This window comes from Anoplophora glabripennis, unplaced genomic scaffold (assembly GCF_000390285.2).
Source record: "Anoplophora glabripennis isolate ALB-LARVAE unplaced genomic scaffold, Agla_2.0 scaffold221, whole genome shotgun sequence".
NCBI classification, from domain to species: Eukaryota; Metazoa; Arthropoda; class Insecta; order Coleoptera; family Cerambycidae; genus Anoplophora; species Anoplophora glabripennis.
Window position 1 is genome coordinate 425,312 of NW_019416984.1, and position 23,952 is coordinate 449,263.

At 30.5% G+C, this 23,952-nt stretch overlaps 1 protein-coding gene across 2 annotated transcripts in view; it reads left to right on the forward strand.

The window, feature by feature from the left end:
* Nucleotides 1-3,700: 3,700 nt before the first annotated feature.
* The window catches only part of LOC108905763 (T-box transcription factor TBX20-like), a 92,521-nt gene continuing 72,269 nt past the window's right edge, over nt 3,701-23,952 (forward strand). For both annotated transcript variants that reach the window (XM_018708772.1, XM_018708773.1), the window contains exon 1: nt 3,701-4,067. In XM_018708772.1, the coding sequence (XP_018564288.1) occupies nt 3,944-4,067 (124 nt within the window). In that variant the 5' untranslated portion in view covers nt 3,701-3,943. The remainder of the gene's footprint in view (nt 4,068-23,952) is intronic.

Here is a 23,952-nt window from a genome sequence, read left to right on the forward strand (position 1 = left end):
CACTACAACTACACAGCGTGGTCTGCCTGACCAATTGCATCGTTGCGAGTCTAGACTAGTTGGCGGCGCTGTTGTTTCTACATTAAATCATTTGTAAATATACTTACCTTTTAATGTAAAATCACATAAGCAAATGAAATATACATTTTTGTTGTAAAATTTTTTAACAGTTGTAATAGCACGGTGTGAATTTACTGAAATTGAGATTATGAAGTAAAAACACATAACTTCCTCAGTAAAATATAAATATTTTTATAATTACGAAAAATATTTAATTTTACTTTACGAATCATGTAATACTGTAATGTAAATTCACAAATGTGTTGGATTTTTACCCCAATTTTTAAGAGTGTACACTCGTTTTACTGCATTCCCTTATTTTATTGTATTTTTGCATTCTAGGGTGACTTTTATTAAATAATTGATTTAGCGTATAGGATTTATACCTATAGTTAAGTATAAGTATAGCTGATATTTGACATAATACTACATTTGTACGAATGTATGTAAACAGTTGTCAAATAAATATCTATCTATAAAATTGTAGCACTGTTGATTACAATTTATGCAGAAGATACGACCAACTACAATTTGTGTTATACATTATTAGCAAATTTTATTAAAAAAGACTTAACTTTAACTTTTTCACAATTTTGTTAAATACCTATATTTACTTTCCATTTTGATATAAGTATATAACAATTGTGTTAAGTAAGTAAATAATAAAATCTCTAAATTCGTAAATATTCGACGATAATTACCATATAGGTAACTATAGTTGTCACCAGGTTACATTTTGAAAATTTTTAAAATCCTTTTGTAAATTTAAAACAAATTTTCTAGAAATTGTCTTGGGGTACAAAAAAATCAAAGTTCCGAGTAAATCATAAATATGCGATATAAACTGTTAAACTTTTCTTAATTTTTTTAATATAGGTATACTCAAATACCTACTATACCTATTGCTTTTATATTACATTGATATTATATGTAGCCTATGGTTATACTGATTTATATACCTACCTAAAATTTGTGATATGACCTACTAGTCTATAGATATTTTTCCATTGACAGCTTAGAAATCAAAAACAAAAAATTAATAGAAAGGTTTATATTACTATTTTTTAATTATTTTAATAATCCCGCGATGTGATAATATTAGAAACGTGGTACTAAGGTAAGCTCAAACCGAGAATAAAATGTAGAAAATATTCTTTGGTATGAACCTTTTGGTAGGAATTATTATTTTAATTATTCATTCCATTACTGCAATTTGTTTTGTACAGTTATTCACAACTATGATGACACTTAGCATGCCTGCATATGTGACAGAAATAAAATTAAGTACCTATAAGGAATTTCATATAATCAAGAGGAAATGCCAGAGGCGTAACAAAAAGCTGTTAATGCGCATGTCCAGGTCAGATATATCTCAATACTTTTTGAAAAATTTATATAATTTTAAATAAAAACCAACATTATAAAATATATATAAATAAAAAAAACTTTATTATTTTCACTACGAATACAGATGTAGATAAACATTGTAGAAATCAGTAGAACAGCAACAATGAAAAGCAATAGATTTTTTTGTGGAATTAAGTAAAGGTAAATACTCTTTATACACGATTATAGTTTTGACAATTTTTTTGACACAAAATAATTTAGTACTAATTTTTTACGAGGCATTTTTTCCATATAGGATTACGTTTTGTGTCTTAAGGGAGCTATTCTATCAAAATGGTGCAATAAAATGTCATCATGATTGAATAATTTCTTAATAGTAATTGATTTTGGAACCATATATGAAGAAATATACACCTGAACCGAGGTTATCTATCTATTTATGGATTTTATATCACATTTAATGACTAAAATATGTCTTTTTCATCTATCTACCTATACATACAGAAGACAAAAACAAACAGTTTCTTCAGGCTTCTTCTGTTGACCTGAGTAAATTGTAAATATATATACTTAGCTACATATTTTGAACCATTTAAAACTTCCCTCTCCCAAATTTCATCATTGGAAAGATTTGTATTTTTTTTGTTTTAGTTTCAGTTTTTTGCAAAGACAAAGGATTTTAGATATTTAATATTTGAACACCTGCTATTTTAAAGAGTAACGGAGAACAACAGACAAAAAGACAGCAAAAAGGAAAGGGGTTGACATTCATTTATAAACATATATTTCTTTACAACAGTTGACACTATATTTGATTGCAATGAAATATACGTACTGATTGAATTTAAGTGATGGTTATAGGTATTCGTTTTCCTTATTTTTAATTTTAAATCCGACAAATTCTAGAAGTTTACGAAGAAATTTCATATAAATCATCATTTTTATTAATCAAATCATCAACTTTTGGTAACAGGAGTACTTATTATTAATAATACCCTAGTTGGACATTCTAGTTTTCAGTATTATGGTTATTTATAAATTCACTGATGTTTAAAATCTTTAGCTTCGAATAGATATACATGAACTTTTGTTGTATTTTGTGCCCCTGAGTAAACCGAGTAAAATACGAATATGCGATTGAAAAAAATATTTTTAAATCATTATTTAAAACTCAGGACCTCTCCTGACCGCTGAATGAATTCTGACCTACCGTATTCGGTCACTAACCTAGCTTTTACTGCGTTTTTAATAGTGAACGACAAAAACAGACTTTTTACATTTTAAATACTTATAACAAGTATTATTTATTTGTTAATTAAAATAAAGGATAATTGTTTTCGAATGTTAGGTCATTGCAATTTAGTAAACGTTTTCACTATATTTTATAATTGAATACGTTTTTGGTACCTATTATGTTCAAAATTATTCAGTTTGTAGTATTGTGTATGGTTAAAAAAACTTTCACTCATCCATCCCTAACAGTTGTTTAAGATGGGATCCATTGCACTTTGATTTTGAAACCAACTGTAAGACGACTGGGAAATCAGCTGTTTCCTGTGGTGCGCCGGCGCGTTCCCAGTCAGTAGATGTGATGCAAAGCAGGGCGCCGAATTAACGGGAGTTAAGGGGTAATTTGCTTATTTTCTAAAAGCTCGAGTAAAATTTTTTCTTTTCGAATTTCTATCTTTATTAGGCCTTCCGAATACGTGGTTAAAATTATTGACATTTTAACTGAATCACCCTGTATATAGAGTGTTGTCCAAAAACAACAATTATTACCTCTAGGGTGCAATTAAAATAACTATTTTCAATAATCCTCTTCCATTTTATTATTTTTGTCGCCAATAAAACCGTCAAGCAGATCCTCCAGACCGAAAGCCCTCCATATTAATGGGCCCTAACGTAATTATCGTCTAATAAAAGAAAAACAATCAACAACAGGTAAGCAAATCGAAGGACCGCACGGCACTGCCGCCGGGCGGATCTCAGCGCTGGACCCTCCCGCGGGCGTGGTCAGTTTCGCCCCACCCCGCGACATCCTTTGAACAGAAGAAAGCGCCGCGGAACGCCCGCCCAGGTGTGCCTCGCGGCGAGGGGGGACAAAATAAAAAGCCAACATGTCATCGGTTAAGACAGAGGGGAGAATTCGTCCAAAAAATGGCACATTCCTCTGATAACGTCTCGGCGGAGTGGTCAGTTGACGTTGAACAGCGTCGCGAGAAGTAGCCCGAGGAAAACAAAGCCCGGCAATCAATTAGGGGCACGCCTCTCGAGGTGGGAGCGACCAATGTGAGTGCTTTCGCCGCGTATCAAAGTAATCGCGTTAAATGTGAACCAAAGGGATCTAAATATTCATTCTGTCAAAACAGCTCGCTTCTGTGGTTAAACGAGTCGCGCCTAGTGAAAGCGCTCGCGGAATATGACAGTTCTCGCGCGCGGACCGCCGCATCCGTTCTGACGATCGGTGGCATTTTCCTGGTGCGTGGCTTTCGGCTGTGATAGGATGTGCCGGGCGCGACGGTGACGGTGCCGAACTATGGAGGACAACTGCACGATCCGGCCCTGCGCCACGGACTTCAGCATAGCGGCGATCATGTCGAGACATGGTCGCGCTCGGACGGCCAGATGCAGGGATCCGCCGGATACCATCTCGCCTCTGGGTAAGCTTCGCGCCCTGGGATTGGGGTCTGTAGAGTGTGGCGGCCGTTCGGGCTGAAATGTTGTCATTGAATACCTTACGTTCCTATGTTTGCTGACCGAGTATTTATCTATGAAATATTAGCACGAAAATCCATACAATTGTGGCAAAAAATTGATCCTAAACAAGTTCCGTCAAACTTTGTTTAAAAATATGAAAATGTTCTGATTATATTTACAATTATAAAAGTACCAAAGTACCTATTAACTGCGTTTAAATAATAATACAGTAATGTAAATAAAACGTATAGGTATACATTTAAATGGACGTCTTGAGATAGGTACATTATCGATATTTAGATCGGAAGGTTTATTTTAAATTTAACATCTAGATACAGTTTTTCGATGTAGTGTTTTTTTTACAAAAAATAGTGTAAATTTTATAAGATTTAATATAAATAAAAAATAACGGTTGATCATGAAAGAAACGTATTTATTTACCAACACGAAAAAGGTATTAGAACGTAGCAAAAATGAATACAACTGGATGTCGTGTCAAATTTTGTTTAAAAATAAGAAAATGTAACAAACAGGTACATGATTATTTTTACAATTATTATGAAAGTGGCAAATGAAAGTAAATTTATCTTAGAATATTGTATGGATGTCTAAGATCCACCAAAAAAGTATAATTTATGTCAGTTCACTGTAGAGGGTGATTTTTCATAATTAATAGTGCAAATTATATACCTAGATATTTGCATAAATCTAATACTTATACCTACATACCTAAGTAGAAACTTTCATATATATTTTAAAAAGGTTTTAATATACTACCAACTACAAATGTAAGTAAAACATGTACTTAAAACCACTTTAGTCCTTAGCATATTCACGTAAGTTTTTAATTATAAAATTTAACTAGAAAAGATAAGTATTTTTTAAAGTTTATACTTATCGATTTAACATTATTTTAGTAACTAATTTGTTTTGTTTGTGTAGAATTAAGATGATCCAGTAATAATTAAATTCCTTTTATAGATAGTTTTACACAGATTTAGATGTTTAATAAACTTGATTTAGGCTAATGTATATTTTTTAGGTAAGTAAGTACTTACCTACGTTATTTTTTACATTCGTAGGTAATCAATAGATACATTTTTTTACCAATGGAGTAGGTAGCCAATTTTTATAAGTGGTAAATTTTAGACGATCTAAACATACCTACTTGCGGTATGTTTCTTGGGATAATTTATGTTTTGTCACATTGTCAAACGATATTGTAGCAAAGTTTTACACAACTTGTAGCAAGATTTATAGGTGTTATCTCTTTCATGAACTTTATGTAAAATAATTCCATACTTAATTAATAACAAATAGATATTTTTTAGCACGAACTATATTTTGGCAGAAGGTGAGGACTATTCACCTTCTGGGTTCTGTTTTGATTTCATGGCATTTTATAGACACACACAGTTTGTACTTTTTTAACGTGCTTATAAAAGTAACCAATAGATATTTTTCATTCAAATTTAATACTCACATAATTATTTTGGGAGACGTAGAATAATTCAGAGGTGTAATTCGATAAAAAATCCTTATTTACGTTATTAATCTGTTAACAAATTTATTATACTAAAAAATATAAACATCCTCATAAAAGATTTTGAATAGAGCCATATGCTTTATTGATTTTTACATAATTTGTATGCGTTTCTATATAATTTTGCAACTAACACTATAAATGCAAGATAATTGACATACTTTTAAGCCTTAGTTATATTTTAAAGACAATTGTATATTTAGATACTAACAAAATACTTATCCAAGTTCAAAATCTGTAATTGTGAGTTCATTATCTGATTTTCGAAAAGAAAGCTTCAAATCCCTTACAATTTTTCTTTTATTAACGAAATTTGACTACGAGTTTCAGAGTTAACAATATTCACTCCATCTTTAGGTCACTGTTTAAGAAAGTAAAATTTTAATTTTTAAAAACATGAATAGTAGGTATTTGTCTTATTTTAGACAATACATTTAACAATGTATTGTTAGACATTTTTGGTTTAGTTTTTAAATAAGTTATATTAACAATTTTGGGGAAATGAACTTCCTTAATATCCAGGTACCTAAAAATTACTTATCTAACTTTTTTTAACACTTCTTACAGTAAAGGAATACTGGCGATTTTATAATACAAAAAGTAATTCCCCATTTTCTAAAAAATGGCGAATGCGCTGGGAAACCACTAAATTTAAACGGTTTCTGGACAGAATACATCGCTTAAAACATATTTTACACGATATTTTGACACTTTCTAATTGGTTTTGAATTATGTAGTAAACCTATTCATATATTTTTCAGCAGGTCTATATCTAGCTATTTGCACTCCCAGAACGTTTAATTTGTTAATAATAGATAAAATCTACATCAAATAAATACCATGCTTAAAGAAAATGTTAAACAAATTCTCAATTTATAATGCGATTTGTTGAGCGGTTAAATATTTATTTGCCTGAATCCTGCATTTGAAATACAACTGTTAGCTGATGTTTAACATTACAAGCTTCGATACTTACATACATTTATTTCTGTGTAGATAATAAATATATTTAACAACATATTAAAAGAGAAAATAGCCGAGTAGATATCTTTGAAGTAATCATCTGCAAATATACCTCAGTACATATTTAGGTATCGAAATATTAAGGTACCTATATCTATATTTTTTTAAATATTTTAGCCATGCCATAATTGGAACTTTCTCGGTTTATTTTTACTACACGACTTAAGTATATTTGATAATATAAACATTCCTTCTTTAATAATACGACTTATTATAGTCGATATATTTTTGCAGCGGTCACTGAAACTTTTGAAATATGTCAAGAAAAATTTGTTACATTCACATTTTTGACCAAGTGTCTTACGAACTTCGTTTTTATTTGTGTTAAGACATACAAATATATTTTATGGTATTAGAAGCAGGCATATTTTTAATTGAAAGAACTTCGTTATGTTTTACAAGAACAAAAATTAGTTTATAATACATACATTTGTAATATTAGCTTTTGTACTTTTGAGATAACAAGCCTGTAGTCCATGGAGTATTTGTTTCATATACTTAATAACATTAGTTTATTAAACAAATGGTTGTCTTTGATGTTAGTTTTAAGTAGATATTGAGATGTATGGAAATGTAACATATTTAATAAAGTAAATATTGGCGTGGAAAGTAAAAACTGAGAAAATTAATTTTTCAAATTGGCAGTAATTAATGTTATATAAATTGCGTATGTGAAAGGGGTAAAATGAAAGAATGAATTATCTCACATTTATAGCTTGTCAAATGAGAAATTTTCAAGAAAATAAAATGTAAGGAAATTTGAAAATAGTAATGTTTTGTAATGATAAAATTAAATTGATTTTTTTTATATAAATAAGAAATTATTGTAAAATAGTTATTAAGTAGTGAGCAGTGAAAAATTAAAACGTGGAAACAGGAGTGCAGTTACTTGGAAACAGGAAGAAAAAAAAAGTTTGTTAGTTGATTTTCGAAAATTGAAGAAAGTATTAATCAAAAAATTGAGAGAAATGCGAAGAAAAGATAATTTAAATAATTAAAAGGTCCAGAAATAATTAAAGAAGACAAAAATCGTATATAAATAAGAATAGGAAAGGGTAGAGTCTCCTGTGAAGGACCAAATACAAGATAGCAAACCGTATACCAAATGTAATAGAGGAGCAGACAGACAGTAGAAAATTTATTCTCGGAGCAGAGCAGTTAGGTACGAGAATTGCAGTTGAGCTTTAGAAAAACGAGACAGAATCATCAAAGTTGAAGGGAAGGAGCAAAACTGTGTCTAAAATTGGAAAATAATAATAGAAATAAGTAAATTAGTTAATAGTATTGGCGTAGGTTACGTAGGGAAAATATAAGTTCATCTCAATTTTAATTAAATATACATTTTTTTAAAAATCAGGATTTCATTCTTTGATGTAAAGTTTTAACAAAATTAAAGTTATATAGAAGTCATTTAAGAAAAAAAAATAAGAATAAAAGTCAGTGATAGTTTCTTCTAAAGAACCACCCCTGGAGGGTAATAGAGTTTTGTTCTACATTATATAGGAAAAATATTACTTTCAAATTTATTTTGTATTGAAGAATTTTTCTTAGTTTTAAAATTAATAAATTGTCATATTAACCAAAATTTAATTCTAGGAATAATTTATCGTGGTAAAAAGTAATCTAAATTTATAAAACGAAAGAAAAACAAAATATAAATTTCACTGAGACTAGTGTCTACCTTTTAAGCAATTGAAGGTAAGTAGATTTTACTGTTTGACAATCTGAGCTATCCGAAGGTACATAAACATAAATTATATACACAAATAAATATACGAATAAATTGCACGACTAATAAAATAATATTACAATATATTTAGCTAATGGTGTAATGGAGCATAGGTATAGATATGATTTCATTAGAAAGTTTTAGGCTTTAGATTATAGATCAAATTCATCAAAATATTTTTAGGTACAGCTCATGCAAAGATATACCTAATACAAAGAAAACTTTACATTACATCCTACTTATATACCTACGTTAAAACTTCTATAGGTATAGGTAAAACTAAAGATCTTAAAATTTTCAAGCTATCATTATATAAAACGACTTTTTAAGAGTAGATATTAAATTAAATTTTTCTATATGATAATTATAACAAATTGAACATTCGATTGGTGTTACACTTTAGAATAATTTTCATTACCTACTTACTTTGCATAAGTTGCAAATTGTAAATATCATCCTTGTTGGTACAAAAATTTTCGTTAACAATGCTGATCCCACTACTGAAAAAAATACCTTCAAAGCGAATCAACTAACTTGTTCAATAAACTCATTTTACTTAGATTTTTTTAGCTTTGACAGACTTAAACTTCGCTAATTATACTTAAAATTTCCCTTAATGTATAGTTAAAAAGTTCTCTAATGAATACTTTAAAATGATTTATTTAATAAATCATGTCTTCAAGGTAGATGTGTGGTTATATGTAGATATGTGTATTTCTTTAAGGTTTCTTTTTTTTATTTGTTTATTTTTAGTTTATGATTACATTTTATCGTTTTTCTACAGTGTTCACACATTTCAAACCATTTGTGTTAATGTAATTGGATTTCTTTGTCAAAATAAGTGAATAAATAAATTAATTAAATGAAATTGCTGTCGACTTACAATACCTAGTTAAAATTAGGATAAATAATATCAACATTTTACACCAGTTGGGAAGATACACAGAAATTCTACGAAAATATCCATTTTTTTGCCTCTTTTTATATTAAAAATCTACAAGTTTACTAAAATTTAATTGAGGGTGTAGGATAATATCTAGATACTTACTTAATTTCAGTCACCTATTCCACTTTTCCATTGTTTACAATTAAATTTTTAGACGTGATTTGTATTAGATTCATACCTTTTAAAGAAAAATATAATTAAGAATATCTTTATTATCAGAATTCTAAACTGTATTATAAGAATAATGTATATTATATGTGACATATAAACAAGTAAATATTGGATATAAAACGCGTACCTATACTGTTAACAACTATTAACCATATATTTTTTAAATTATTGTATAACTGGTATACAACGTTGTTTATACTCATTATAAATTGATACCTAACTATAACTGTTATTAGCGATATTACAACATCTAGTATTAATTATAAAGTCTTAATAATAGTATGTATTCAACCATTTTGTACTCTGTATACATGATGTATTAAATTGTCGGAAATTAAATTTAGAGAAGAAGAGTAATGTGCGATATACTATTGGAAATTTTACGATCATAACCGAGCGGTGACGATCATATAACCTTTGTAAGTAAGTTCCGTTTTATACGTTACAGACGAAAACAATAATTGTGAAAACGAATCTTTCCTACTGTACAGATGGAATATAAAGTATTTAACACATAATAATAAGTATTTATTAGATATTAGAGAAATAGTTTAATAAGCCCACTTCTTTCAGTGTAGCTACTGCTTAAAAGTAATACGCAAAAATTATGTTGATGTGCTTTTATAATCTTCGAAATATTGTTTCAACAAACACGCGGCACATTTTGGCGAGAAAAATGCGCCTACTTAATATTATCTGTAGGTATACTATCGTAGTAGTTCGTAGTAGCAGCTAAGTATATACACGCTCGTAAGCTGTAACCTCATCTCATCTCCATTTATAAAAATAGCAAATGTTTTAATATGAACGGATAAACACACTCGGTGCAAGATATTACGCGATCGAGGCGAATCTTATGCTCGGACTTCTCTCCGCAGCCGATTAAAACCAAATCCGAATTTATTACATTAATGAGCTGTTAACGTTTCTTAACGTAAATCCGTAGAAAAAATGTGAAACCTAAGTGTATTTTACGTTCCCCTGGACTTGTCAAAATATTTACCGAATAAACATATAAACCGGCCGATTGTTTATTTCAGCCAAATCGTATATAATCCCGGGTATATTGAAAATAATTCATGCAACTAAACAATCAAACAGGAGCGCGATTTTAATTAACAAATAATTCATCGGCATAAATCCATCGGTTTGTTTTGGCGAGGATGCCTCGATCGTTTTCACACGTTCTTTAAGATAATCCAAGTTAAATAAATTCGCGGGTTCGTGTAAACTGGCAAAAGAAGCCCCGTCATAACTTTCATAGAGAAATATCTGTTTGTTATTCCTCTCATCTTGCTCGCCGGACGCACCGGATTCTCGTACAATGTCGCACATTTTAAATGACCGCTGTAGTATATTCTGATCGATATTGTGTTATTAGTAGCATTCACCAAAAATTAGTAGAATTTCTCTAGAAACATTAGAATCTCTTGCAGAAAGTGATCCTTGCTCCAAAAGTGTGTAAAATTGAAAAAATAAACTTGTACACTTTTACTCTGTTCATTCATCCATATACCTATTAGCTATATACAGGGTGTTAATTAAGTATGTACAATAAATTCAATAGACGATCATTTGAGTGATTTTAAGACAAAAAGATACAGGGTGTTAAATTTTTGCAAAAAAATTGCTGTTTCGTAAATATCTTAAATACCCTCTACCCAATTTTGTTGTAATTTGGCAGTGTTATTTGTAGTGTATTTGTTAAGGGGCTAAGAGTTAACGAATATTTTTATGATTATTTCCTATTATTTTCCCTATGTTTCTTGTGTGGTCCAGGGATGTGCAATTAAGTGGATTTTATATTTTTTCTCCAAAAATTAACCAAGACACGAAAAACATTCGAGTAACAAAAAAGTTGTATTTTTAGTTGCTTAATCAAAAAAATATATACAAATTAAAAAAAAGTTAGTGGCGTAAGTACATTTTTTTTGTCAAAAATATTTGTTAAGGTTACTGTTGGGAACGCCACTGGACTTAATAATTCTAATCAAGTAAGGGTTAAATTAGCCTCTTGACACTACAAACAACACTGCCAAATTACAACAAAATCGGGTAAAGGGTATTTAAGATATTTACGAAATAGCAATATTTTTGCAAAAGTTTAACACCCTGTATCTTCGAAACGAAGCATATGCGGACCAATGTTTATATGAACTTTTTGTCTTAAAATTACTCTAGTAATCGTCTGTCCAATTTATTGTACATACTTAATTAACATCCTGTATATTTTTATTTTTGTACCAACATATACATACATATGTACTTACATAACAATAAGTGTGAATAATGAAAAAAGTTATTAAAATGTTACTGATAAGTTTTGCCAAACTGACGTATTCTAGTGAAGAAAATTATTTGTGTTTGTCATACAAATTTTTTTTACGTTACTCTTGGGAGTCACAGGTTGTTAAAAGTTTTTTTTTCTATAATTTAAATTTCAAAATATATGTTATGAAAATTGAAGGATGTTTTTTAATGTGGACAATTTTTCTCTGGATAAAGTGTAGTTACTAANTTACTGTTGGGAACGCCACTGGACTTAATAATTCTAATCAAGTAAGGGTTAAATTAGCCTCTTGACACTACAAACAACACTGCCAAATTACAACAAAATTGGGTAAAGGGTATTTAAGATATTTACGAAATAGCAATTTTTTTGCAAAAGTTTAACACCCTGTATCTTCAAAACGAAGCATATGCGGACCAATGTTTATATGAACTTTTTGTCTTAAAATTACTCAAGTAATCGTCTGTCCAATTTATTGTACATACTTAATTAACATCCTGTATATTTTTATTTTTGTACCAACATATACATACATATGTACTTACATAAAATTAATTTTTGTTTGTTACAAAACGCAATTTTTTTTTGTCATCTGTAATTATTTATCTTTCTAAAAACTACAAGAGTTTTTACTGGAAAATATACGCTTCAGAAAATATCTTTAATGCAAAAGTCTATATACAGGGTGATTCAGAACTTATCCAAAAAAAATTCTGGATGTACAGGGGACCCTTACAAATACAATTTTGTAAAGAAAAAATCAAAAAGGTCAGTTCGAAATTGATTTAAAAATACACTTCTGCACGGCACTGGAAACTGGTCCACTGTAAAACCTGACCTCGCACAATGCGACCGGTATGGCGGCGTGATAAAAACGGACAAAAACTTTCGCAAGGAAAGGAATATGTAAATAGAATTTTATCGCACCTATTTTATATCGGCAAATTCAAAAGCTTTTGCCTTTATTAATTATTAATAAAATTAATTTGTGTTTTTAAATAATAAAATCATTTGACATACCCGATGCTGCAAAAGCAATTGTTCAAAATTTTATCCACTAACGTGTAAACACATTTGGGTCCGTCTTACTCACTTTCTACGAACTAACACAAATTATGTCTTGCTTCACCATAACACAAATAGTTCACCATAATACAAATGTTGTCTTGCTTCACCATAAATTAAAACGATATCCATCAACTCTGAGTTGCTATACACGCAAGCCATTTTTGACACTAACTACTAAAAAACTTATGTAAATACCACAGATAACAGGTAAAAACTACCGCAACGACGGATTTCAGTATTAGGAGTCACATGGCCCTCTACGCGTATTGCGAATGACGCTAGAGACTACAGTTGTCCAGCTATGTAGTGGTTTAATGTGCTATAACTTCAATAATTTTTTTCTCAGAAACTATAAGGATTTTACAACATTTTTTTACAATATTGTCTCCATTTTTCATGCCGCATCTATTCCCAAATTTTTTTGGATAAGTTGTGAATCACCCTGTATACCTATTGTGACATATTATTTTCTTGATATCTTTATTGTTAAAGTAGATAACTTTTTGGTTAAAATATATTAAAATGCAATAAAAACAAATAAAATTATGTTGTTCTCTCAGTTTTAAAGGTTATTATGTAAATTCTGTCCGCACATATCAAATTGAAATCGCGGTTTTAGCTTTGAACTAAAAAGTAAGAAAAATACGATGTATAATTTCAGTAGATAGTTCTTTGTCAACATAATTTCTGGCTTGGATCATATTATTGTCTCAAAATCGCTCTGGTAATTGAGGTGTAAAATGATTAATATACTGGGGGTGGTTGTACCACTTAAAAGATATAATTACTCTAGCTCCAAAGTTTAACAACAAAAAATGTTTGTGGAAAATGTTAGCCGCATGTTTCACATTTTGTTTACAACATCAACAATTAATAAAATCTAAACATTTACACGAAAAAATACTGAAGAGGGGTAAATATGTAATACAAAAAATGTGTCACTCTTCACAGAAATTTGTAGATAACAGAGTTTAGTCTTAATTCGATAACCGTCTACTTCAAACTTCTCGAATTTTTTTTCTTGAAGACTCGATCCAATTTTCATGAAGTTCGGAAATACATTAAGAATTTTATTATATATTTTTTTAACGACAGATTTTGACGTGTTACTAATAGCCTGTTTATCTAAGAAAATACAATCAAAAGAATGGATTAGTATCTATATAAACGGCATTCCAATTCATATTTCATATATTTATTTAAAAACCTTCTGATCTAGAGGCAGAAATATATATCCGATTTATAATATTTAAATATTTATCCTCGTGTAAACAGTGAAGGATTACAAGCAAGGAGATATACGGATGCGCTGGTATGCGAAAACATATTGTAACGTCGAATGTCATGGTCTTAAATTTAATATCACTTTTCATAAGAGTGATGCTAACTGGTATGTCAATGTATCTTAATCTTCAATTTGCAACTGTCTCCATAGAGGACTTTTAACGATATTTATACGGAGGCTGACTTTGACCTTCAGAAATGCATATCATAAGTTTATCTTCTTAAATTCCGTTATATTAACTGTAACTTTCATACTTCTCCATGGACAAACACTCAGTATAATTCACGCGATTTTACCTACCGTATTAAAAATACCTACCTTTTAAAACGATAAACTGAAAACCAGAATTAACGAAATAAAATGAATCAGTGACATATTCAGCTCATAATATGGCTGAATAGGAATAAAAATATACTGTACTTACTTTAGAATTTTAAAACTTCTTACTTTTGCGGATCTCTGCAGAAAATGAGTACCTATATGTGAAATAGGTACGTTTTTTTATAATGCTAGGAAGAAGTAAATTCAATTTTTTTACGACCGAATTCTGTGGATAGCATATTGTACTTTCGCATATTAATTTTGAACTCATAGATCCTAAACCCACAGACGTTAAATCAAAACCCGACAACCGACAACCCATAAACCCTGAACCTATAACCATAAAATTTAGGGTTCATGTGTTTTCGGTTTATGAGTTTAAGATGTAGGATTATAGGTGTATGGATTTAAGTTTAGGGTCTCATGGGTTCAAAATTAATGTGTGAAAGCACAATATGCTAGAGAGAGAATAAAACCTATCGCCTGCTTATTTTCTGTAGAAATCCTCAAATGTATTTTAAAAAATCAAGCAATTTTATCGATTGGAGAATCGATTGTTTCAATAATCAAATTCATATACCTACTTACTAAGTAGCAAACAATTTTTTGCGTCGAAAAGAACACCGAATCCCTAATTTCGTGCCGTTATTACGCGTGAATGTACGTGTGAAAATAATTTTTTGTTTTGTAATTTTCTTGTTTAAAACATTGCACACGTGATTTAGAGCCAAAGTCGCATGATATACCTAAAAGATGAAAGTAAAAGACGTTTTAACCTCTTCCCTTCAGAAAATAAGCATGACTCTCACTCATCCTCGTGAAATCAAATGTTTAAAAATTATAGGAAGATTCTCGTATATAAATATTCCCGAGTACGTACTATTGATAAATTTTTTCCCGGCATCAACAACCGGCAATAAAAGCCTACCGTATTGCACAATTTACTTAATGTACTTTCAAATTACCCAATAATCCCGCCCGTTAATGTATTATTTGTACACACAATACAATATTTACCACTCGAGCATGCGATTTTGACATTAGTCCGACCTATCAGGGAACCAATTTAAGTATTGGGTGTCGATGGAGGGTCATCATGTCAATTTCGTGAGTCATTTTTTCTGTTTTCCTATTAATAAACATCGAATTAATGTCCTTTATGGCTTTCGTTAACCATTATGACCCGACCACGATCCGAAATGGGGCTCTTAAAAGCTTTTGTTTCTCTCACCACAATCGTGGCGAGTTTTGTTTGCTACACAGAACAGCAATTAATTTTTTATGCCGCCTGTCGCGTTATCGTGGGTCTTGTTCATAATGCGTGACACTTTTCGCGTTTCAGAGTAAGTGGGAATATTTGCCTTGTCGTCGTTTTTTATCTCCGCTTTTCAGGAAAAACATTTCCACATGTCCCACCTAACGACTTCATTCGAGCAAATTGCTCAACTGTGATTTTTAGTGTCACTTAAAAGTAATTGTTTTTTTTTTAATGTCAAGAGGTGGGTAATCCTGCGCCAGCAAAAGAAGAATTGATTTGAACTGGCTCTCTGCAATAAATAGAAACGAAAATTACACTAATAACCAACGTTAATTACGGCATGATGGGTTTCCATGTAACACCTCCATACAGTCTATTTGGAATCGCCCAGACAACAGGCTGTTGCCGAGCAGCTCAGTTCTGGTATGCAGCACAGATTAATTGATGTACGTACCGGCTAAAGCCTATGCGCTTATAAGAAACAATACCCCAGGTTGATTAAGTGAGATAATTAAAGCGATTTCTCTGTTTACTTTCATCTAACTAGCCGGTAAACATGAACGTGTGAATTTCTTAGCTTGGCTATTAGCAGCTAATACGTATAATCTGATGTGGATATCTATGGGAATTTTTGCCAGTGTCTAATTATGCGTTTATCGCTATATCGTTAATTGCAGTAATTCCCGATCTGAGCTATGGTTTTAATGGGATTACGTTATGGGGATTAGTTCAGGAAACTGGGCGCAGTTTGCAACTTTATTTAGAAGTTGAATTCCAATAATAGTGATTAGACGCCAACAGTATGAACTGATGAGGGTTATTAAGTGTGAAACTGCCGTATGTAGGTGTGGGACGTCTTGTGTTGCAAAATGTAAAATGTAGCGCATTAGAACGTTGTTTTGTGGCTAAAGATAATTAGTATTTAACCTATCTGCAAAAGAAGGTGCATGGAAAATTCACCCAATTGTTCATAAAATGGGGACAGGCACAAAAAATGTGTCAAAAATTCCATGTTTACAAACAAATTGCAGTTTTCAAACAGTATTAGGTATCTATATGTAATTTTGATACATTTTTGCCTGCTTCACCATTTTGATTTGAACAGTTATGTGAATCTTCACAAAACTGTTTTCTGTGTGTATAATTTCTAAGCAATTTCCATATTGTGCAAATTTTTCATTAAATTTACAGGAAAAATACCGTTTCTTAGTAATTTTGCACTTACGTAAGTGATATGTCATCATCAATTGGTAATATTAGATTCCATTTTTCTTGTTTGTGCATCAAGATACCGGCAAGCGGCGCGGCGTATTGATTTGTGTTTATCCCAGTTTTTGTGTATAATTTGTTGCCTTACGTAAACATATTGCCTTCCGTAAACATATTGCTCCTTAAACTTTTTAAATGATATAGAATATTATGTGTTGTAAGCTTAAAACATGATCTCTGTGTAAATATTTCAACTTTCAACCAGTTCTTTTTTTAATTCATCTCATTTGTTATTCAGCCATTAAATTAATACATTTTAACAGCTTAATAGTTAATATAATATAAAATAAATAATAGTTTCGAGATAGTTTTTGTGGAACTTTGTATTTTATGGAACCAAGTCAGTTTACAGTAGCGACAGGTGAAAATTAAACTGATCATATTTTGATTATAAAACTTGAGAATCTCACGAGTTTTTAGGGCATGATTTCTAGACCCACATTTTACATAAGTTAAGTAAACACTTAGGCCAATTAATTGGCCTAATTAAATCAGTGATTTTGTGGCAAAAATACTGGTAACAAACAGACTGTGCCATCTCATCATATAAAAGATAGTCTGTAGATATATGCTTGTATATCCTACTTCAATTAATACATTTTTTATAAACATTTTTATGATAAAACTTTTTTTTTAGTTTTTTGCTTATAAAACCTAAACTAACGCAACAATCTGAATGCTATATAGAGACAATTTATAGAGAATCGAAATACGAATAAAACGAGAATTGATTGATTGATCCGATCGGATAATTAGAAACGAAGAAAACCCGGAAAAATCGGAAAAATTTAGCGTTTTTTTAAAAATTCACTACACCGACATTTTTTAAGTTATAGAGCTGAATCTGTGCACAAAAGTAGTGAATTATATGTACTTTAAGTGTGCACAAAGCAGGAGCTGTTGGATGAGGTGGTCCGATTTTAATTTTTCAGCCGGATTTTAAAAGTAGAAGCTTAATACTACAAAACGTATATTCTAATTTCCCCATAAATTGATGAGAAATAGGTGAACATTTTCTCCAAACATGCTCAAAAAGGCCGAGCGTACCATAATAAATAATACGAATACACGGAATCACAATGATGTGAAATCTGTGGACATTCCTTCATTTGTCCCTGCATTTTTTGACATTTACGCGAAATCTTGACATCAAACGTAAATTTGATTTTGCAATAATATTTACCTATTGGCAGATGTAGATGCTCCTTTTTTGCATGAAAATGTTTATAAAAATTAATTAATGGTAAATTGGAGTAGGAAACATATAATCATATATCTATAGACTGTCTTCTATATGATGGCTCAGTCCGTTTGCTACTAGTATTTTTGTCACAAACAAAACCAGTATTGATTGGCTTATCTCTGAGCTTTTTAAATGTGGCTTAGAGAAACACATAATATACATATATGTTGTAAGTTCATAACCTTTATGCGAATGTTTCAATAGAAGTTTGTCTTATTTGTTCAAAACAGAAAAATTATGTTCCTCAGAAGTTTAAGCATTAAAAAAATAAGTTACACTTAAAATAATTTATTTTATTAGAACATTATATGTAGTTTATGTATTAGAATCAGTGGAACGAAGATTTGTTTATATTTTCTTTATCTATAGGTATAGCTATAACAAAAAAAATATAATAATATTTTTAATATTGTGTTGAGAACTATTTAATATTATTAAGCAAACTTGAATTATCATAATTTCTGTAAAAAAAAACAGTTTTATTCACTGTTACTTTGTCGGTAATTTACTTGATAAAAATATGTAATTAGTTTCAAATTAATTATATTTTTATTTATTATAAATATAAATTTGAAAGTGTAAGCAATGTAAGCAATGCAGTATTTGTTTAAACAATGTGTGTGAAGCTCTGGCTATTCAAATCGTCTGCAGAAAAATTGAATTAGGTACACTGTGCGTCAAAAATTACGTCATTCTACAGTAGTTGCAAAGTGAAGTATAACTTTGGAAATTTTCGGTGTAATGTGTATAATGTTCAATTTAGTTCAGTATAATTTTCTTTATTATCGTCGGTTATTTTATTATCTAAATTTTAAGTTAAGTTCTGTACAATTATCTAATTTTGGGAAATTTTCTGTGTTTTGGAAATATGTTTTAAACAAGTAATTCTGCGAATGTATTAAAAAAAATAGCGTATAAAAACATTTTTTCTGTTAATTTAACGTATAACAAACTTGCACCAATTTTGAACCGAAAACTGATCAATTCTTTTTTCATTGTGCAACTTCCTCCTCAGTTTTAAACACTGTATAAGGATTATTTTGTCGCATACGACAAATTTTCGGGGTTTCAGCCCGCGGAGAACACCAGCGGACAGTCCAAGAAATGCGTTCAAAGCCTAATGTTTTCCGTTGAGAGTCTAACGACGAAATTTCGGGTTGCGTAGCGTAATTGGTGGTTTTTGTAAGCGGCGGGCATTAGCCGGCTGTAATTTACGGGATCATTACATGCATGATCCTCTTATGTGCGCCACTGATAACGATCTCATCGCCCTGGCTGGCCATTGTTGTCGTGAACATTAGGCCCTTTCGGCTTCCGCCGGCGATTACACGAATTCGGCAGCCGCGGATGGCCGGACACGAGCGGGAATTACACGCATTACTGCCAAAAAAAATCTAGTCGACGTAAAGCCAACAGCTCATTTTAGCGACTAATAGAAAAATTTTTCGGATGATAGTTGCTCTAAAAACTTTAAGTTTTCAATGTATAGGGTATAAAGTTAAACTCGGAAGATGGTTTTCTTTAATATTTTCGAAAAGTTTCAAAATAAGTTAATTTTGAATATTTATTTATTAAGCTTCTTATGTCCTACAATGTAACATTTATTAACAATCATCACAGGCGAGTAAAAACGGGAGGGAATGGGGGGGGGGTATATTTTTTCCGTGGCTGTGTTTTTCAAAGGTTGGCAACAAAATTCCAAATTTCAAAGCTTCCTACACAAAACTGTATTTTAGTGTGTATTAACCCTCAAAGGACGCAATTGGGGTGAGCCACCTTAAAGGTCACACTAGTGCGAATTGGGATTTTGCCAACTTTGAACCTTAATTTGTTACCGAAAACATAACGTATTTATATCAAAACTGTGATGATAATTTTGAAAAATTATTAATAAAAAATGCGTTTGAAAAATTTGTTTTTCGAAAATTGACTATTTTTAAATTCATATTTTTTTTTTGTTATAAATTATTTATTTATTTATTTACCATTTGGGACACAAACAGGTGAAAAAACCCACTAAAGTATCCACTAAATTAACAGATATACATCAAACAACAGCACAAAAGGTTTTAGGATAATAAATAGCATAAAAGATATTATAAAAGAAAAGCATCATAAAAAGAATAGCATAAAAATATTATAAAAGAAGTATACGTTTAAGCAATCTCTTAAATGAAACCAAAGTTGTAGAGAATAAATCTAATCCGCTACAAATATCGTTATAAGAACGCATAATTCTTCACAAAAATATTTTATTAATTAATTGGACACAGTCGATTTTACCATTAATAATTTTATACAGGTTAATAACATCCGCTAATATTCTCCTATTAGCTAAACTTATAATATTATATTCAACACATGCACAATCCATGAAAATTGTTGTCGTTCAAAGTTCGTCCACACTTAAAAGAAACAATTTTAAAAAATTTATGTTGAATCATTTCAATACTTTACGCACATGTTTCTTGAGCCCCCAATGTGTGATTAGTTGTCTTATTGATTTTCTATTCTGATTCTGTAGTTTATTCACCAGTTCCATCTATAGTTTGCTAAGAATTTAACTTGACTTTCTCCTGTCCAGAGGTTTCTCTCACTATCTTTCACCAAATCTTGCTCGAATATTCTAATAACGCAACGTGCTCTTGTTGGGTTTTAGATAGCCTGCTTTGGCTAACTCGTCCCCTGTATCCCTCTTGCTCTGATGNCAGCATATCCTAACAAACTACAGTAATTAAGGCATTCTTTTATTTTATTAATATAAATTATAAACATTAAAGGCCCCAAGTGTGATCCCTGAGGTACTCCTAAGGGTATAATGCATAGAGAAAAAGTAAAAATTATTTTGAAGTTCTAAGTTTTGAAGTTTTTAAGAAAAAAATACCCTATATTGATAAAATGATAGATACCAATTTTTTCTGGTATCCTGAATATAGATATTTTTTGAAGTTGTGATTTTTACTCCTTATCTGTAAATTCATGTTTATTTTGCACTCTTGTACAAAAATACTAATATAAACAACATTATCAATAAATATTGACAAATACCTACTTATATGTCACCATTAAACTATCAATGAAAAAAAAAAAATTGAAAAAAATATTTCCACCCAAAAAAAATATTATATATTTACTTCACAACCTTCCGTTTTAAACCGCTTGCAATAATTATTGTTCATGCAACTCTAATTTTACATTGTAAGGCATAACACTTTATTACAAGTGCAAAATATCACTTACACATCTTTATTTCTAAAATATTAAAAGAAAACCGTTTTTTTAATATTAACTTTAAACACTCTGTACATCGAACCCTAAGCCTGAATTACGCATTACACAAAACATTGAATGCATTCTGGTAGGCGATATTTTTGATGCACCGTGCATGCGTCTATAAATATCCCTGAGATTGATAGCATTGAAAGATGCAGAAGTAATTACGAACTGACTATTTTTGTCTTGGTATCGCGAGTATCGATATATTTATAATTTCGCCCAGAAATATCGTGAAGGTCATGAAATCCGAAGATTTTAAGAATACAATACCAAAAAGTACATTGACAAAATATGGGCACTTTTCTGTTTCAGGCTTGGAGAGGATCTTTTAATGGTAGGTAAAATGCATTCAAAATAAGAATTTGCAATAATCAAAAGTTACATCCTACTACACAAAAGAAGGTCTATAATTGTGGCCGTAAATAGCGTGTTGTTTACATTTTTGTCCTGTAGTAAACAGAAAAATTTTATGTTGTCACCAGAATTTAATAATTTTTAGGTTACCTTCAATGGAAATGATATTAAAATCAGTGGCGCAAATATAACAAGGGCTTTTAAACGCTACTAGTTTAACAATAGTCATTTTTATGAGGTTTTTATCCTAGATATGCCTGCTTAAATGTCTAAATGGTGTTAGATAATAATTATTTTCGAGTAGTAGCGTACTCTACAACTAAACTGTCATTAGACCACATACGACAAAGTACCTGTATTTATTTGCAATAGACGAATAACAATATTTAAGGTGGGGCTAGGCAAATGAGGCTTGCTGTTTGTTTCCCTGGCTTCGAAAGAAGTAACTAGACAAACATTTTTTTAATACATTAACCTCAGCCTATGAACCGAGCATCCCGTTAGCTTAAGCTCATGTAGGAATGTTCCCACCACGAATGTATTTCAACTTTTTGTCATGTCAAACACGAAGTGAAATGCTGGTCCCCGACTGATCACCATCTTATTATGTTCTGGTGCACAAACCATGTCAAGCAGAGGATTACTCAATATCGGCACGGCTCGGGTGTGGTCTTCAGTACCAGTCAATTATTATCGATGGTTTTGATTTACAGGGGCCACATTTGAATTTTAACCGTTGTCCAACAATAGACGGCAACGTATATGGTGTTACTTGAGAAACTAATGGTTATTTGAGGTCTATTAATCCTTCAGTGTTGCGTGAAGAAGATGAAGAAAAGGAATTGCTGCTATCTTAGCACACATTAAAGATTCTGTCCAAAACTAAAAACTATTCAAACAAAAAATAAACCGTTAGGTATAATATATTTGAAATTATTTTAGATGTACCTATACGGAGAAAACTGCTACTGTATTTCCTATGACAGCCCTTTATTTGGCCACAAGTTTTTTAAACCAATATCATTTATAGCTATACCCAACATATTTAAACTATAATCTTTATTTTATCATTCTTGATGGTACTATGCAATCAAAACAAAATATTCTGTAATACAGTAATAAAAAAAATGAGTAATTTTTTTAAACAACGTTTATAATTTTTTTCTAAGACAGAGAGGTCTTTTAGTGCTCCCTAGAACAGGGATTTCTAAGAAATAACATTTTTTTGTTTAAGGACGGGATTTTGTACAAAAAATATCGCCCAGCGTGAGTCACGAAACGGTACCCCGGCAAGTGCTGCTCTTGCTCTAGCGGCCAACGCTTCAAGGTGTGTTGTTTAATCATTTACGCTGGACCTATATTTTAACAGGCCTCGCGTCCGATTGTTCAGGAACGGCTCCAATTTGTGTACATACAGTCTTATAAGGAAAGAGAGTAAAGATTTTATTAATCACTAATAGATTGTCGCGGACAATAATATTTTTTTTATTAAGTAGGCAATAATTTTTAGTTAATAAGCTTAAACAATCTTAGAATTACCATTCCTTTATTATAAAAGCAGATATAATTTTTAAAATTCTATGTAGTTTCTTCTTCAGAAGCTTAAAAACAGTATAACAGGAATAGTCAACAGTCTAATGTTTATATGTATAGTAGGTTGGTCCAAAAAAAAAAACTATTTTTTTTTCGTGTCTCTTGTGAAAATATGTTAGTTTATCATGTTTTAAGAGCCCCCTCAAAAAATCAGCTCAAAAAAATTTTTTTAAAGGTCGCTCAAGATTTTTAAAAATTTCCAAAATCGTCAAAAATTGAATTTTTTTTTGTTTAATTTTTTCCCGTTATTTTATCATTTTCTAGGTTGAAAAAAATCTCGATTCTGAAAATTTCAAATCGATATTTTAATTTCTAAAGGTCACTCATAATTATTTTAACTTTCAAAGTAGTGTATCTATGTTTTCGAGCGATCTCTAAAAAATAAATATCAACGAACTAATAATTTATTTTTTATTGAATTGAAATTGAAAGATAAAAAATTCAATTTTTGACGATTTTGGAAATTTTTAAAAATCTTG